This window comes from Stegostoma tigrinum, chromosome 9 (assembly GCF_030684315.1).
Source record: "Stegostoma tigrinum isolate sSteTig4 chromosome 9, sSteTig4.hap1, whole genome shotgun sequence".
Lineage (NCBI taxonomy): Eukaryota > Metazoa > Chordata > Chondrichthyes > Orectolobiformes > Stegostomatidae > Stegostoma > Stegostoma tigrinum.
The window spans coordinates 80,121,119-80,139,843 of NC_081362.1; the positions used below are offsets into that span (position 1 = coordinate 80,121,119).

The following is an 18,725-nucleotide window of genomic DNA, read 5'->3' on the forward strand; positions in this document are numbered from 1 at the left end:
ATTTGCCTTTCACTTATTTCACTATGCACTTCATCAACATTTGTGTAACTTTGCCCTGCTGCCACTGTTTTGGTGATCTTGTTGGTCACCTATGTTTTGCTTTGCAGTCTAGATTGACTTTTGGAAGCAAATATCCTGCATGTTCCCAATATCCTTTTTGTGTCACATGATTTGCAGACATGAAGCAAAGCTGGACAGCTTCTGGGTAGGCACACCAATCCAAATCTGTTACAGATCTTTTAGGTTTGGTGCAATTTGTTGACTGTGGCAATAGTGTTGGCTGTATCTAATTGGTGGCCTGTGATTATGACTTCAAGCAAATGTCCATTTTCAAGCAATTAATGATATTAATACATTAATGATATGGTCCATTTTCTTGCTCAGAAGATTCTGCTTGATGGTCTTAATTGATACAGAGGGGACGATTAATTCTACATGCCGCGCTGAGAGTTCTTCTTCAGTGACATCATACGTATATCCTTTGTTGTGATAGCTTGCAACAAGCTCATCAATAAACTTTTGATGTTATTGACAGTATGACATGAGTTAGGACCTGTTAATTCTGAAGTTAATTCTTACCTTAAGCTGGTCTTCAAGTACTCTGCAGATCTTTTGTGAATCCTTATGATGTCATAGAAACAACAGACATATTAATTCTGTGAAGCCTATCTTGTCAACAGCACTCAAGATTTTTAGAGATTTCTTAGGATCATTTATTGCAGATCTGTGAAATACAGCAGCCTATGTTGCTTGAATAGCTGTAATTCAGTAAACAGGTAATTTGCTCCCAATTCAGAAGTAAATATTTGCCTTCCCTTTCTTGTTGTAAATAATTTATTAAGAAATAAATGGCAGCATAGTGGCATAGTAGTTAGAACTGCTGTTCCAGGCAGACCCAGGTTTGATTCCAGCCTTGGCTGACTGTGTGGAGTTTGCATGTTTTCCCTGCATGTGTTTTCGCTGGGTGCTCCAGCTTCATCCTACAGTCCAAAGATGTAGAGGTTGGGTGGATTCACCATGCTAAATTACCCTGTAATGTCTTGAGATGTGTAGGCTACATGGATTAGCCATGGTAAATATGGGGTTATGGGGATAGGATGGGTGTTGGTCTGGCTTAGATGCTGTTTTGGAGGGTTGGTGCAGACCGATGCAAATAGCCTCTCTGCACTGTAGGGATTCTATGAAAAAATAGTAAGGATTGTTTGCTTCTTTTATTTTTTTTCCTTGGTTTTTAGTTCATTCACTTTTTTTATCCATTCATGGCATTGCTGCCGATACCAGCTCTTATTTCTCATCACTAGTTGCCATTCAGAAGCGGTGGTGAGCTGCCTTCCTGAATCACTGCAGTCAATTATGTTTAGTTTGATTCATTATGCCTCTAGAGAGAGAGTTCCAGGATTTTGACCTAGCAACATGAAAGACCACCAATACACTTCCAAGACGGGAGTGGCTTGGAAATGGGAACTGTTCCCGTGTATCTGCTGCCCTTGTCCTTCTAGGTGGCAGAATTTGTGGTTATGGAAGGTGCTGGCTGAGGAGCCTAGGTGAATTTTTGCGTGAATCTTGTAGATGATACACTGTGCTCTTAATGAGCATCGGTAGTGGAGGGAGTGAATGTTTGCGGATGTGGTGCCAATCAAGCTGGTTCCTTTGTGCTGGATGATGTCAAGCTTCTTGAATGTTGTTGGAGTTGCACTCATCCAAGCAAGTGGGGAATATTCTATCCTGTTCCTGATTCGTGCATTGTATAATGAATCTTTTGCTTTGTTGCTTTTTTTTCACTTTGCTCTTCAGTGAGTTTTGAGACAAAAAAACCTGCAGATGCTGGAATCCAAGGTACACAAACAGGAGGTTGGAAGAACACAGCAGGCCAGGCAGCATCTTGAGGAAAGCAGCAGTCAATGTTTCACATATTACCCTTCTTCAGGACTGCATCTGAGGGCTGAGTTTCAATCACTGCCAAGCTGGTCCATTAAAGAATTCAGGCCTGTTGTAACAGTTTTCAATCAATAGATGGCATTTGTGCCAAATAAGACATAATTATATTACACTGGCTTCACGCCATTGAGAAGGCACAGATTTAAGGTGATTGGTGGTGTATTAAAAGGGACAAAAGGAAAAGTTTTTTACTCAGTGGTTGGTGTCTGGAATCTACTGCTAAGTTTGGTGGTTGAAGCATCTAGTTTATTCAGTTAGCTCACAATAGCCTCTTTCTGAACTGAACTTTCCTACGGTTCTAAGTTCTAAAAGGACATATGGATAAATTCAGCAACAGCTTGCCACTTAATTTAACCCTTGGTGGAAGGAAAGTTGTTAAAGATGATAATCACGACAATTAATTGTTGAAAAATCACGTTTAAACTAATTTGAATTTTTTTTGCTTGTGTCATAGAATAATACAACACAAAACAGATCCTTCAGCCCAACTCGTTTGCACAGTCCAGACATCCCGATCTAGCCTAATCTCATTTGCCAGCATTTGGCCCATATTCCTCTATTTAAATACCCATCCAGATGCCTTTTAAATTTTGTAAGTGTACCCAACTCCACTAATTCCTCTGTGTAAAAAAGTTGCCCTTCAGGTCCTTTTTAAATCTTTCGCTCCTCACCTTAAACCTATGCCATCTAGCTTTGGATTCCCCTACCCTGGGAAAAAGACCTTGGCTGTTCACCCTATCCATGTCCCTTACGTTTCTACAAACCTCTTTAAGGCCTCAGCCTCCAACACCCTAGGGAAAAAAGCCCTAGCCTATTTAGCCTCTCCCTCTAACTCAAAACTTTGTGTCCCAGCAACATCCTTGTAATGTTTTTCTGCACCCAGTCAAGTTTAACAATATTGTCCCTTTCGAAGGGTGACCAGAATTGTGATGAAGTAACAAAGATAGTTGAAAAGGATAATGAGATTGATGTGGTGTATGTAGACAGTAAAAATGAAACTCCCAGAAGTGACAGCGTACTAGCTGAGTTGTACTCAGCTCTGTAGGATTTTATTGGCCACCACCTGCTGGAGGAGTACAACAGTGGGCTTCTGGCAAATCCAGAGGAAATCATGAGGAAAGCTATCACCACTGTTATATACAAGTGGAAAGGAGAACAAAGAAGAAATTAGATTTGGAGACCAATTTCACCAATTTCAAAATCCTGACCGGGCCAGGTCTGCTCTATGATCGGTGATTCACCCCAACCAAACCTGTGCTGTACCAGGTAGAGTGATCTCCGACAACCTCGCACTCCTCAGGGATACAATCGTTTACATGTAGGACAGGGGACTATATACCTATATCATCAGCCTGGACCAGGAGAAGACCTTTTTAGAGGATATTGTACATGTACATGAGAGACATACTGTGGGGAGTGAATCCTCAATTGAATCTGACTGTTTTACACCAATATCAGTAATAAAGTCTCAATCAACAGGTGGGAATCAGAAAGCTTCCCAATCAGATCTAGAGTCAGGCAGGTCTGCCCAATCTCTCCTGCCTCGTTTGTGTGTTGTATAAAAACTTATTCTGAGTCCATCTGGAAGGATGCAAGCCTGAGAGGAGTGACTATTCCAGGCAGTGGTGACCTGCAGGTCAAAGCCTCTTTGTATATGGATGACATCGCAGTTTTCTGCTTGGATCCACTGTCAGTGTGCAGACTCAGGAGCATTTGCAACCAGTTTGAACTGGCCTTTGGAGCCATTTTGGGTCAGAGAGTTATAGAGTTATACAGCACAGAAATGACCCTTTAATCCACACATCCATGCGAACCAGATCCTAAACTGAACGTCCCATTTGCCAGCATTTAGCCCATATTCCTCCCCATTTTGGACCAGATGTCTTTTAAATAATATGACCGTACCCATCACCATCACTTCCTCTGGCAACTCGTTCTATACACACCATCCTCTACATGAAAAGTTGCCCCTTGGGTCCCTTTTAAATCTTTCCTTTCCCACCTTAACCCTATGCCCTCTAGTTTTGGACTCCCCTACCCTGGTAAAATGACCCTGGCTGTTCACCTTGTAGATGCCCCTCAAAATTTCATAAACCTCTACAAGGCCACCCCTCAGCCTCTAACACTCCAAGGAAAACAGTGCCAGCTATTCAGCCTCTCCCTATAGCTCAAACCCTCCAGTCCTGGCAACATCCTTGCAAATCTTTTCTATACTCTCTCAAATTTAACAACATCCTTTCTATAGATGGGAAACCAGAATTATGATTAAGATACCAAAGTTGGTTAAAAAGGGTAATGAGTTTGACGTGACATATGTAAATTGTCAAGAGACATTTGATAAATTATCTCATAATAGACTTGTTCACGAAGTTGACGAGCATGAAATCAAAGGGAAATTGTGAAATATAATGTTGATCAAGCAACAAAAAGAACAGAACTCAGTAGTTACAGGTTTTCGTGGGCAGTGGTCTACTCAGTTTCAACTAAGTATCGTAATTAAATTTTGTAATTTTTCACAAAATTCTGATGGGAGTTAACTTAGGTACTAGGCTAAAATGTAAAACCATTTTTAATGGCCAGGACTACATAAAGATGTAGTCAATTCTGTCAGATAAGCCATATATATCAGGCAGTGGGGAAATTCCAACCCTCAGAGTAATGTGTTTCTTTAATTCCAATATTAGCCTTTGAAGAACCATTTAGCAGGGTCGCAATAGATTATATAGGACCATTACGTAAAATTAAGAATGGAAATCAGTATTTTTGAATGAGTATATACATTTCCAAAAGATGTCCGAAGGCAATGCCTATAGGGAGAACTACTGTGTAAGTTGGCAGTAGAAAAGTTAGATCAATCTTTTACAAGATATGGATTACCCAAATAAATACAATCAGGTCAAGTTTCAAATTTTATTTCAGAAATATTCAAAGAAAGTATAACTAGTTTGGAAATAAACAATTTACATCTTCTGTTTATCACCCATAATCTTAAGGTACACTGGAAAGATAGTATCAAACATTGAAGACCATGATTAGAACTTATTGTCAACTATGTCATAATGAATAATACTGGAATTATATTGTCTCTATTTGCCTTTGGGGATTCTCCTAATGCCTCCACAGGATTGAATCTTTTTGAACTAATGTATGGACATGATGTGAAAGGACCATTTGAATTGACTGAAGAGAAATTGATAAACCAAAAAAGACTCAGAAACTACACTTCCAGCTAATGTCTTGAATTTCAGAAAAACTGACCAAAGCTTTTAAGCTGTCTAAAAAGCATCTGAAAAGTGCTTAACATAAAAAAAAATTGAAAGTCAAATTTTGTTGCTGGAGACAGGGAGTTAGTATTGTAGTCTGTCTCAGAAATCTAGAAATGCAAGGTTCGCTAAATCTTATCAAATCAAAAAGAAACTCAATCATTTAAGTTATGTAGCGTAGTTGACACATTGAAAAGATAACTGGTGACCAGTTATTGAAATTAGAGAGCTTTTTCTTTCTGCCAACAACTAAGTGATTTGTTCTCGGTAATTGAATAGCTTGGAGCTGGGAACAATTATAGAAAGAAGAATTCAGCCTTCCCCAACTCAGGAACAGCCTCTGTAGACTCCACAGTCAAAACTCACTATAAACCTGAAGGAAACCAGTTCATCTTTCCTACAATTGCTGTGAATTTTAATTGATCGGCCAGACTTTTTGTGAGTGAGTGGGAGCATCTGGAGAAATGAAATTGAAGCAACATGCTGGTCAACAGCAAAAGAGTTGTAAGAATGATCTCAACAACAGAGCCTGCGAATAAAATATTTCTGAACTGACCTTCCAATTTCTATCCTCTACCTTAAATCTATTTTACCCTGTCTGTTTATCTGCCTGTATGTGTGTACAAAGGAGTTTATAGAGGGATTAGAGTTTGGAAGTAGTATTAGATATTATGTTATTATTAGATAGTTCATATCTGTTTACCTATAGCTAGAGTCTAATTAGTTTAATAAATTCTATTTCTTGTTCAGTACAGAAAACTGGTCTGTGCTTTCCATCAACCCATGTCTGAAGGTCAGGTAAATTGATAAAATCTGGATAAAATCTTTTATCTTTTGTGCAGACTATGTGAATAGCAGGATTCAAATTCTGGTATGTTACCTCAACAGGTCATAGCAGCATGATTGGAGAATGAACCAGGTATTAAAATTAATTGGCCCTACAACAATCAGGCTGGAAAATGTGGAAGTATTTAAGAAGTTTGCTAGCATCATGTTTTTCTTCCAGAAATCTATTGAAGTAATTTATGAAGAGTCTTACAGATTTTTTTGGAATAAGCCAAGAAAACAGTTTGGCTGATATTAATATAGGGCGTATATTACTGATAAATCAACACCCTTACAGACTCTAACTAGCATGATTGGCTCAAGTAAGGGAACAGATTAAGTTCATAATGGACAATGGCATTATTGAACTGAATTGTAGTACCTGAGTTCAGGTACTGAACTGGAGTTCACCTAGTGTGACAGTGCTAAAACTGGGTGGGTCACAAAGATTTGTACTGATTTTTGCCAAGTCAATATAGTGATGAAAATGGGCTAATATCCTGATCCAAGATTGGAGAACTGCATTAAGTGAATTGGATATGCACCAGTTCTCAAAAATCAATTTTTCTGAGATGGAGATCCGAATGCCCATCAGTTGTTTTTCAAACTAATTGACTGCATTGTCAAAAAAAAAACAGGCCAATTGGATTGTAATGCAGAGTGGTGCCAACAATGTGGGTTCAATTCCTGAGGTTAACACAAAGAATTCTCCTTTTCAACATCTCCCCTCACCTGAAGCATGGTGACCTTCAGGTTAAACCATCAGCATCACCTTTCTCTAATTCGATAGCAGCCCTGTTGTCTGGTAATAATATGTTGGTTTTACCTCTTACTTTACAATAGGAACATTCAGCATTTGGAAAAGAAACACCGAGTCTTTACATCACTTTGAAATATACGTCACCAACAATGTGGAAGATACTGCTATTTATCTGGATCACAATCTATTGATTTTATTTTGGAAAAATTTCAAGTCATGCGCTTATAATTATATCAGCAGAGCTTTGTTCATCAAGCAGATAATTTAGGTAACACTTGTGTGCTTGGAACTTAATATTTTATAGTGGATGCTTTATTTGATGCACAGTTCATGGACACCAAATGATGTGATATCCATGGACTTATTTAAGTCATTGCCATAATAATGTGATATTTATGGTGTTAAGATAATTTTTGATGAGTAATGAAAATGCCTCTGAAACATACATTCATTCTCTTCTGTTGGGAGGTGAGGTATAAAAATTATCTATATATTATTTATAATTTATTTGAGTTTGGATTTGTAACAGTGGCATGTGGGTTTTGGTCTTTGTGTCTGAAGGGGCTTAATGATTAACTTGTGAATATTTCTGTAGCTGGATGTGTAAAACAGCTGCCCTTGATGAAAATAAATGGCTTATAACTGTTAAAATATAGGTCACCTCAGGTAAGGAGTTTAGTTTTAAAATTCCAGACCAGAAGTATTTGGTTAAAATCCTGAAGGGGCTGTTTGATGCTGAAAGAGTCTAAGCTCAGTTGCATGAAGATTCAAGGATGATGTAATCAGATACTCAAGGCTTGGGAATTGAAGCCACATCCAATTCAAACCCCATGTGTGATAAAGAGACAATTCTCTTTTCGCTATATGAGTATTATAATGGGGTGCTGTGTGTTTTGAAATCTTTAATTTTAAGCAAATAGTTTGGTTATTTGGTTTTATTTTCATTTCTTTGCATGATAAAGTTTGTTTTATTGTTAAAACAAAACAAAAATACATGATTTATCAAGTCAAATTTTAGTCTGGCATCCAACTTGTCCAAGAATAGTATCAACTGGGATCATAACTCTAAACTGGGATCACAACATTAGTGTTTTTAGTCGGTTCAACATAACTTATTTTCTCTTGTTCTCTATGTCCCTATTAATGAAGTCCAGAATACTGAATGCTTTATCAACAGTTATTTCTACTTGTCCTGTCTCTCTAACCTGGGCACTTTTTTGAATAGCATTCTTTATTGTATACTGTCTCACCATGTTCATTGTTCCAAAATAGTATTATGTTAGCTAATTTCCAATTCACTGGGACCCTTCCAGAATCTATGGACTTTTAGAAAATGATAGCCAGTGCCTCTGGGGACTTGTCACACTTTAGGTTCGATCATTTTCTCAGTACCCTTTCCCTGATGGTGGTTATTATTTTAAGTTCCTCCCCCTCCTTTACCTCTTGATTTTAAAATGTTGGCAGAAACCTTTATAGGACTTCTAAAGTGTAGACAAATTCAAAATATTGGTTTAATGTCTCCACTATTTCCTTGTTTTCCAATATCAGTTCTAGAGTACAAACATTTAGTTACTATTTTCCTATTTAAAATCTTGTAGGAACTCATTTTAAAAATTTCTATTACCAGTCAGCTTTCTCTCACCTCCTGATGAAGGATTAGCGCTTCAAAAGCTTGTGACTTCAAATAAACCTGTTGGATTATAACCTGATGTCATGTGACTTCTGATTTTCTCTCATACTCTACATATTGCCTCCTTATTATAATTTAGTCATTCTTTGCTGGCCCTTAAAATCTGTCCAATGGCTGGATAAGAACAGAATTGGTACAGTGTTCATTTCAATTTGATACCATCCTTAAAATGTTGGCTACAAATGATGGATCCTTCTCACAGTCTTTCTTTCTCACAGGGATAAGAATGAACAAATGCTGAGTTGTTGCTGCTTTTTAGTCTCAATGAACAACACAGTAAATGACAGTGTTGCCACAATTCGGCACTATTTGTGTAGTTTAAGAATAAAAAGATAAAGCGGAAAGAAAGTCCATCTTTGTTCCACCACTTCCACCATGAGTCCTAAGCTGTCTGACCAATGATACCTGTGCTGGACACAACAACGTTGGAGTCACCATTCTTCAGGAGCCATCTCTTCATTGCTGGGGCTCCATTTGCCAAAAAGCCACCTGATGCTGGGTCTTATTCTGGACCCACATTCACCAGCAACCAGGAGCTCCCGACTCTGCTGCTGCTGGCCGCCACCATGCTGATGCTTGGACTCCCTGTCCTGGGCCTACCATAACCAGGAGTCCCTGGCTGTGTGGCCAGGCTAGGCCACCATGTTGCCAAGTGTTAAAAGCCCACCATTGCATCGCTATTGCTCTATCTTTAAACATAGTTCATTTTATCCAGCTGTGCCTTCGTACTGATATGTGTCCTTATTTGATGTTAAAATACTAGTCCTACAACCAAATTTATCCCCTTCAAACTGAACATTAAATTTGACCACTTCTTATTTCTGAGTCTTCAATAGTTTTTGAGCATATTGATGGCATTAAATTATCATAAATACACTCAATTATTTCTAGACTAATTTTGCCAATCTGGTTTATCCAACCTGCACTTAATTTAATTGAATTTTATTTAATCAAAGTAAGAATTAAATAAAAGCAAAGTACTGTGGAACTAGAAATCTGAGATAAATTTGAAGAAGTCATATCAGACTCGAAGTGTAAACTCTGTTTCTCTCTCCACAGATACTGCCAAACCTGCCAAGTTTCTGCATAACTTCCTATTTTTAGTTCATGTATATCATCTCAGCTCCACAACTTTGCTGCTTAAATTGTGTCCTTGGCCCATCAATCTTCAATGCCTCATCCATGATTCTTCCATCATCATAAGGTCCAAAGTGGGGACATTCACTGATGGTTACACAGTGTTCAACACCATTTTCCACTCCTCAGATACTGAAAGATTTCATGTTCAAATGTGGCCAGAACTGTACAATATCCAGGCTTGGGCTAAAAAGTGGCAAGTAACATTTGCACCACACAGGTGGCAGGCAATGAACATCTCCAACAAAGCAGAATCTAAATATTGCCTTGTGATATTCAATAGCATAACTAACACTGAATTCCCCATGATCAACATCCTGGGAGTTACCATTGACCAGAAAATGAACTGGCTTTGTCATATAAATAATATGATTACAAGAATAGGCCAAAGGCAGCAAGTAACTCATTCCTGACTCCCAAAGCCTGTGCACTATCAATAAGGCACAAGTTAGGAGTGCGATGGAGGACTTCCCACTTGTCTTGTTGAATGCAGCTCTAACAACACTGACGAATTTTGACACTATCCAGGACAAAGCAGCTCACTTGACTAGTAACACACCCACATTCAGTCTCTTCATTACCAATGCTCAATAGCAGAGGTTTGTATAATCTACATCGTGCAACTCAGAAATTCACCAAGGCTCCTTAGCCAGCACCTTCCAAACCCCCGACCACCACCATCTAGAAGGACAAGTGCAGCACAGACATGGGAATACAACCACCTGCAAGTTCACCTCCAAGGCAATCACCATCTACTGGCTTTATTGGGTCAAAATCTTAGAACTCCTTCTCTAACTGGCATTGAGAATGTACCTACACTACACGGACTGCAGCAGTTGAAGGTAGGCAATGGCCTAGTGGTATTATCACTAGACTATTAATCTAGCAACCCAGTTAATGTTCTGAGGATCTGGGTTCAAGTCACATCACGAAAGATGATGGAATTTGAATTCAATAAAAACAAAGTCTGGAATTAAGAATCTATTGATCACTATGAAATCATTGTTTAAAAAACCTATTTGGTTCACTAATGTTTTTCGGGGAAGGAAAATCTGCTATCCTCACCTGGTCTAGCCTATACGTGACTCCAGACCCACAGCAATGTCGTTGACTCTCAATTGTCTTTTGAAAAGGCTTAGCAAGTCATTCAGTTGTACCAATTGCTACAAAGTTTCAAAGAAATGAAACCAGACAGATCACCGGGCATTAACCTAGGTATCGGAAAAGACAATGGCAGAAGCAGCCCTGTTGACTGTTCACACATTCAACACACCTTCTCGTGGGTAATTAGGGGTGGTTAATAAATACTGGCTAATTCAACAACACCTACATTCTGTGAATGAAAATAAAAATCGAACTGGAAAAGCAACTGAAGTGAAAAAAATTGTAGAGTTACAAGGAAAGAGCAAAGGACTAGGACCAGCTGAGTTCTCTTGCATTGCACCAGCATGTGCTTGACAGATTATATGCCCTCCTTCCATTCTTTGAATTTTTTCTTCTGTTTCTTTCACCAACAGTTTCATCATATTAATCGTACCAAATACAGTACCTGGTTTTCTAATTGCAAATAGTTTCGGATGACACCATCTTCCTGGTGCCCCATGATTTAATGGAAGAGAATAGGAGTAGTACAGAGTCATAAATCTGGACAGAGTCAATATCTGATCCTGTCTTCACTCAATATCTCTGTTTGCTTTCTCTCTGACAGCAGAACTTGGACACAGATAACTCACATACCATGATTAATATTTCCCTCCCTATCCAATTGCTCCCCAAGTAAGATGAATACAGGCCAGACATATCTCCAGCACATCCCTCACCTTCCTGGACCTCTCAGTCTCCATCTCAGGCAACCAGCTAGTAACTGATGTCCATTTCAAGCCCACCGACTCCCACAGCTACCTAGAATACACCTCCTCCCACCCACCCTCCTGCAAAAATTCCATCCCCTATTCCCAATTCCTCCGCCTCCGCCGCATCTGCTCCCACGATAAGACATTCCACTCCCGCACATCCCAGATGTCCAAGTTCTTTAAGGACCGCAACTTTACCCCCACGGTGATTGAGAACGCCCTTGACCGCGTCTCCCGCATTTCCCGCAACACATCCCTCACACCCCGCCCCCGCCACAACCGCCCCAAGAGGATCCCCCTCGTTCTCACACACCACCCTACCAACCTCCGGATACAACGCATTATCCTCCGACACTTCCGCCATTTACAATCCGACCCCACCACCCAAGACATTTTTCCATCCCCTCCCCTGTCTGCTTTCCGGAGAGACCACTCTCTCCGTGACTCCCTTGTTCGCTCCACACTGCCCTCCAACCCCACCACACCCGGCACCTTCCCCTGCAACCGCAGGAAATGCTACACTTGTCCCCACACCTCCTCCCTCACCCCCATCCCAGGCCCCAAGATGACATTCCACATTAAGCAGAGGTTCACCTGCATATCTGCCAATGTGGTATACTGCATCCACTGTACCCGGTGCGGCTTCCTCTACATTGGGGAAACCAAGCGGAGGCTTGGGGACCGCTTTGCAGAACACCTCCGCTCAGTTCGCAACAAACAACTGCACCTCCCAGTCGCAAACCATTTCCACTCCCCCTCCCATTCTCTTGATGACACGTCCATCATGGGCCTCCTGCACTGCCACAATGATGCCACCCGAAGGTTGCAGGAACAGCAACTCATATTCCGCCTGGGAACCCTGCAGCCGTATGGTATCAATGTGGACTTCACCAGTTTCAAAATCTCCCCTTCCCCTACTGCATCCCTAAACCAGCCCAGTGCATCCCCTCCCCCCACTGCACCACACAACCAGCCCAGCTCTTCCCCCCCACCCACTGCATCCCAAAACCAGTCCAACCTGTCTCTGCCTCCCTAACCGGTTCTTCCTCTCACCCATCCCTTCCTCCCACCCCAAGCCGCACCCCCAGCTACCTACTAACCTCATCCCACCTCCTTGACCTGTCCGTCTTCCCTGGACTGACCTATCCCCTCCCTACCTCCCCACCTACACCCTCTCCACCTATCTTCTTTACTCTCCATCTTCGGTCCGCCTCCCCCTCTCTCCCTATTTATTCCAGTTCCCTCCCCCCATCCCCCTCTCTGATGAAGGGTCTAGGCCCGAAACGTCAGCTTTTGTGCTCCTGAGATGCTGCTTGGCCTGCTGTGTTCATCCAGCCTCACATTTTATTATCTTGGAATCTCCAGCATCTGCAGTTCCCATTATCTCTGATAGCATAATTTTGCCTGTGTGGCCTAGTACTACACCACACAGTGCCATTAGGGGGAGCCAATCTCAATGTTTCTAACTGATGCTTCCTTAACTTACAGAGATAGTAGGAACTGCCGATGCTGGGGAATCTGAGATAACAAGGTATAGAGCTGGATGAACACAGCAGGCCAAGCAGTATCAGAGGAGCAGGAAGGCTGACGTTTCGGGCCTAGGCCCTTCTTCAGAAAAGGATCTAGGCCCGAAACGTCAGCCTTCCTGCTCCTCTGATGCTGCTTCGCCTGCTGTGTTCATCCAGCTCTACACCTTGTCTTCTCAGGTTCAAGAACAGCTTCTTCCCTGCCATTATCAGACTGATGAATGATTTCTCTAACTTCAAATACTGTTGATCTTGCTTTGCACATCTTCTGTGCAGCTGTAACCTGTATGCCTCACTCTGTATAAGCACCTATGATCTGTATGTCCTTGTTCGCTATGATTTGCCTGTACTGCTTGCAAAACAAAGCCTTTCACTGTACTTAGGTTGATGACACTACAATAAATCAAATCAAATGTTATGTTTTGGTTCGCTTTCCCAATTAATTCCTTCAAACCCTCCCACATTTGTAGTAGTTATTCATTTGATACTTTGCATGTCAGTATTATTACTTTAGTTTCAGCTTTTAATACCATATTGAGTTTAAATAAACCAGAAATAAAGTATTCACATATTTACCAGTAACAAATAAGGTCTAGTAGACCACTGAATACTAGATTTAATAGTAGTATCTGCCTTAGACTCTGCTTTATATATCATACTAACCAGATGCCATTCTACATTTTATGAAACTGATTGCATTTCTTTTCCACTCCCTTTTGATTGTTTCTGGTTTGTCGACTTTATCTTTGGAGTAAAATTTCTCTGTGACATGTTTGCCTTGGGCTTTCTTGATTAGGGAATGCTCGGAGTTACAAATTAACTATGTTGTAGCCCTCCTAATTGCTAACATCTACCTTGATTGCTTCTGGCATTTCTTCCTTTGCTATGATTCTTTCCAGTAGTAATAGCATTTCCCTTCAGCAAATGTTCTTCTTTTGGTTTTGGCAGAACATGTAACATAGAAATTGGGAAGATCAGAGACTGAGGGGTGACCTTAAAGATGCTTAAAAATCATAACGGGCGTGGGTAGGGTGAATAACCAAGATTTTTTTCCTACAGCAGGGGAGTCCAAAACTAGGGCATTGGTTTAAGGTGAGAATGGAAATATTTTACAAAGACCCAAGGATAACTTTTTTATGCAGAGGGTGATGCATGCGTGGAATGAATTGCAAGAGGAAGTGGTGGAGGTGGGTGCAATTCTAGCATTTAAAAGGCATCTGTCTGGATATATGAATAGGAAGGTTTAGAGGCTTATGGGGCAAATGCTGACAAGTGGGATTAGGTCAGATTAGGATGTCTGGTTGGCGTCTCAAAACTAGGGGCGGCATGGTGTCATAAATATTCCTTAATTAAACCCATCAACTCTTGAAAGGTTTTAGTATCTGGTGCCACAAGCAAAGTTAGGTTCCTAATAAACCAAAAACCTGCAGGTTCATGACTGCCAATGTAATAAGTCTTATTCAAAACGGGAGAAAAATATGGGTAAGTATAAACCAATTAAATTAACATCTGTCATCAGGAAAATGTGAAGAATCTACTATAAAGAACGTAATTAGCAATGGAGTAAAAGATTCCCCTATTGAGACAGGGCTGAGCAGGGTATCTTTCTCTCAAGAGGTAGTGAATCTGTAATTCTTTAAGGTAGAGAGCAGTGGAGGCTGGATCATTAAATATATTCAAAGCTTAAATGAACAGATTTGTAATCAGGGAATCAAGGGTTATGGAAATTGAGGCTGGAAAGTGGAGTTCAGTATTATCAGATCAATGGCTGTTTCCTTTGACGAAAAGGCACTGATCTGAAATGTTAACTCTATTTCTCCTGCTACAGATGCTGCTGACTGGCTGATCATTTCCAACATTTTCTGTTTTTAGTTCAGATTTCCATACTTCAAATTATTTTGCTTGGGTTTTAGTGGAGTATGTTGATTGGTTGGCAACCGTTAGTCATACTGATAACACAACATTGGTATGACATAATTTCATGTCACGTTTTGATAAAGGATCTTTGCCCTAATGTTAACTTCTCTCTAGTAAACTTTGTCAGACCTGCTGAGTATCCCATTAACCCCCTCCACCCGAACATCAATGAATACTGCTCACGCCTGGACAATGAACAGTTGTTGCGTTGCCCCCACGCTTACTTCTTTAAACGCTAACCTATCCACCCCTCTACTGACCCCTTCTCCTGTCTCCAACACACCCCATCCTCCTGGACACCACCCCAAAGCCTCCTACCCTCCTCAACCTTTTCATCTCCAACTGCTGTCGTAATATCAATTGCCTCAACCTCTCTACACCTCTCACCCACTCTAACATCTCCCACACAAAATGTGCAGCCCTCTGCTCCAACCCTAACCTCGCTATAAAACCTGTGGACAAAGGAGGTGCAGTTGTGGTATAGCTCACTGACCTCTACATCACCATGCCCAGGCGCCAACTCTCTGACACCTCCTCCTACTGCCCCCTTGATCCTGACCCAACCTCTGGCCACCAAAACATCATCTCTCAGACCATCCATAACATCATCACCTCAAGTAACCATCCATCCTCAGCCTTCAACCTCAATGTTCCCTGACCCTGCACCAACCATTTCTATTTCCTTCCCAAAATCCATAAACCCGATTACCCTGGTCGACCCATTGTCTCTATCTGCTCCTGCCCCGCTGAACTTATCTCCACTTATCTCAACTCCATTTTCTCCCTGCTGGTCCAGGAACTCCCCACCTATGTCTGTGACACGACCCATGCCCTCTACCTCCTCCAAAATTTCCAATTCCCTGGTCCTCAACACCTCATTTTCACCATGGATGTCCAGTCCCTATATACTTGCATTCCCCTTGCAGATAGCCTAAACACCCTCTGCTTCTTCCTCTCCCACAGGCCCGACCAGTCCCCCTCCACCAACACCCTTATCCACTGAACTGAACTCGTCCTTACCCATAACAACTTCTCCTATCACTCCTCCCAGGGGTAGTGATGGGTACCCGCATGGGCCCAAGCTATGCCTGTGTCTTTGTAGGATACGTGGAACAATCCCTCTTCTGCAGCTACACTGGCCCTATCCCCCACCTCTTCCTCGTTGTATCGATGACTATCGGTGTTGCCTTGCTCCCATGAGGAGCTTGAACAGTTCATCCATTTTGCTAACATCTTCCACCCCAATCTAAAGTACACCTGGACCATCTCTGATACCTCGCTTTCCTTCCTGGACCTCTCTGTCTCCATCTCTGGTAACAACTTGGAAACTGATACTTATTTCAAGCCCACCAACTCCCACAGCCACCTAGAATACAACTCCTTTCACCCACCTTCCTGCAAAAATGCCATCCCCTATTCCCAATTCCTTTGCCTCCGCCGCATCTGCTCCCGAGATGAGACATTCCACTCCCAGATATCCCAGATGTCCTTGTTTTTCAAGGACGGCAATTTCTCCTTCACAGTGGTTGAAAATGCCCTCGACCACATCTCTCGCTTTTCCTGCGCCTCAGTCCTCATACCCCCTCCCCGCAATAACAGCAAAGACAGAATTCCCCTTGTCCTCATGTACAACCCCATCAACCTCCGGATTCAACACATCATTCTCCGACATTTATGCCATCTGCAATCCGACCCCACTACCAAGGATATATTTCCCACCCTGCCCTTATCTGCCTTCCGGAGGTATCATTTTCTCCTTGACTTGCTCGTCCGCTCCACATTCCCCACCACCCCCACCACTCCCGGTACTTTTCCCTGCAACCGCAGGAAGTGCTACACCTACCCCTACACCAAACCCCTCACCCCCATCCCAGGCCCCAAGAAAACCTTCCACATTAAACACATATTCACCTGCACACCTGCTAATGTGGTATATTGTATCCTCAATTCCCAATGTGCCCTCCTCTACATCAGCGAAACCAAGCGGAGGCTTCGAGATCACATTGTGGAACAGATACGCTCAGTTCATGACAAACGACAACACCTCCCAGTTGTGAACCACTTCAACTCCCCCTCCCACTCCCACTCCCACTGCTTGTCCATCCTGGCCTCCATTGCCACAGCGATGCTACCCGAAGGCTGGAGGAACAGCACCTCATATTTCCCTTAGGAATCCTGCAGCCCAATGGTCTCAACGTGGATTTCACAAGCTTCAAAATCTCCCCTCCCCCAACCACATCCCAAGACCAGCCCATCTCATCCCTACATCCTTGACCTGTCAGTTTTTTCTCCCACCTATCCACTCCTCCCACCTCACTGACCAACCCACCCTCACCCCCCACACTTGCATTCCCCTTGCAGATAGCCTAAACATCTGCAAGGCCACAGCCCCACTTCCTACCTAGATAACAAAGTGTAGAGCTGAATGAACACAGCAGGCCAAGCAGCATCATAGGATCAGGAATGCGGACGTCTCTGATACAATTTCAACCACTTCCTACCTACTAGCTTAATTCCCTTCTCCTCGATCTGTCCGCCTTCCCTCCCACCTACCCACCCTCCCTCCTCACTGACCAACCCCCATCCAAACTCCCTACCCACACACACCCTTACTGGCTTCATCCCTGCGTCCTTGACCTGTCTGTCTTCTCTTCACCTATCTGCTCCTCTTTCTATCATCGCCTCCCTCCCGCTCTCTTTATTTCAGAGCCCCTTCCCCGCCCGCATTACTGAAGAAGGGTCCAGACCCGAAACGTCAACTTTCCTGCTCCTTTGACATTACCTGGCCTGCTGTGTTCATCCAGCTCCACACTGTTATCGCTGACTCCAGCATCGGCAGTTCCTACGATCTCTGAGTATCCACAGACTTTGGTTTTGTAGCTCTTTATGTCATTTATCAAGCTGACTAGCAAGCGTGTAATTGTGTTATTGGGGGAGGGCGGGGTTTTCCGGCTATATCCCCAGTGTTGCTGTGACACATGATCCATGTAACCAATCCCTGCACGGTGTGCAAATTTGTCTATAATAATTCCGATTATGTGTGTTTACTTCCGTGATACTCACCAACGATAAAGCTCTCCTGTCGGCTAGAGGATATCTGAGTTAATGCAAACATAATCTGCAAACAGTAAATTACTCGCTGCGAAAAACTATTATTAGTTTGAAGTTTGACTGTTAGAAATCAAGAAGTAAGATGTTGCCCCGAAAGGGAATGATTCTTTTAAACCGCGGTGTTAGTATGATCTGTAGAAGATTTAACCACAAAATCGGAATCCTTGGAGCACCGTTCTCAAGGGGACAGGTATGCTGTGGGAATGCGCTCGTTAAGGTTCGGAAAAACCGTATTTTTAAAAGGCTCTTTTATTTCCTATTTTACTGTAAGCTTCTTATGCATGTCTGTAGGGAAAGGAGGGTGTAAAAACGGGACCAGATGCTTTAAGAAGATCCGGGCTGCTGACTGCGCTTCAGGCTGGAGGTAATAATTCGGAGAGTCATTAGAACGTAAATATTGAAATCATTTCCAAAAAGGTCAACAAGTTATGATTTGAAACTTTTCCATTTTCATTTCGTGTTGTGTCATTATGTGTTTGTGTGTCCTAAAGCGCGTACACAATCTTTGCGATCGATCCACCGTTCTTACAAGCAGGGGAAGGTTCATATCTTGCACTCACATCACAATGAAAAGTCACAAGTTAAAATGACTCTGAAAGCCTTTTTATTCACTTTTAACGAACAGTCCCTGAATCATATTCAAATAGACATTACCTCTTCAAATTGGAAAAAAAAGCAAAAATGAAACTTTTAAACTGGCGGTGA

At 42.0% G+C, this 18,725-nt stretch overlaps 1 protein-coding gene across 1 annotated transcript in view; it reads left to right on the forward strand.

Annotated features, from left to right (window-relative positions):
- Nucleotides 1–17,975: 17,975 nt before the first annotated feature.
- The window catches only part of LOC125454857 (arginase-1-like), a 35,202-nt gene continuing 34,452 nt past the window's right edge, over nucleotides 17,976–18,725 (forward strand). Inside the window, exons 1-2 of the mRNA XM_048536093.1 lie at nucleotides 17,976–18,210; nucleotides 18,312–18,384. Coding sequence (XP_048392050.1) covers nucleotides 18,103–18,210; nucleotides 18,312–18,384 — 181 coding nt within the window. The 5' untranslated portion in view covers nucleotides 17,976–18,102. The remainder of the gene's footprint in view (nucleotides 18,211–18,311; nucleotides 18,385–18,725) is intronic.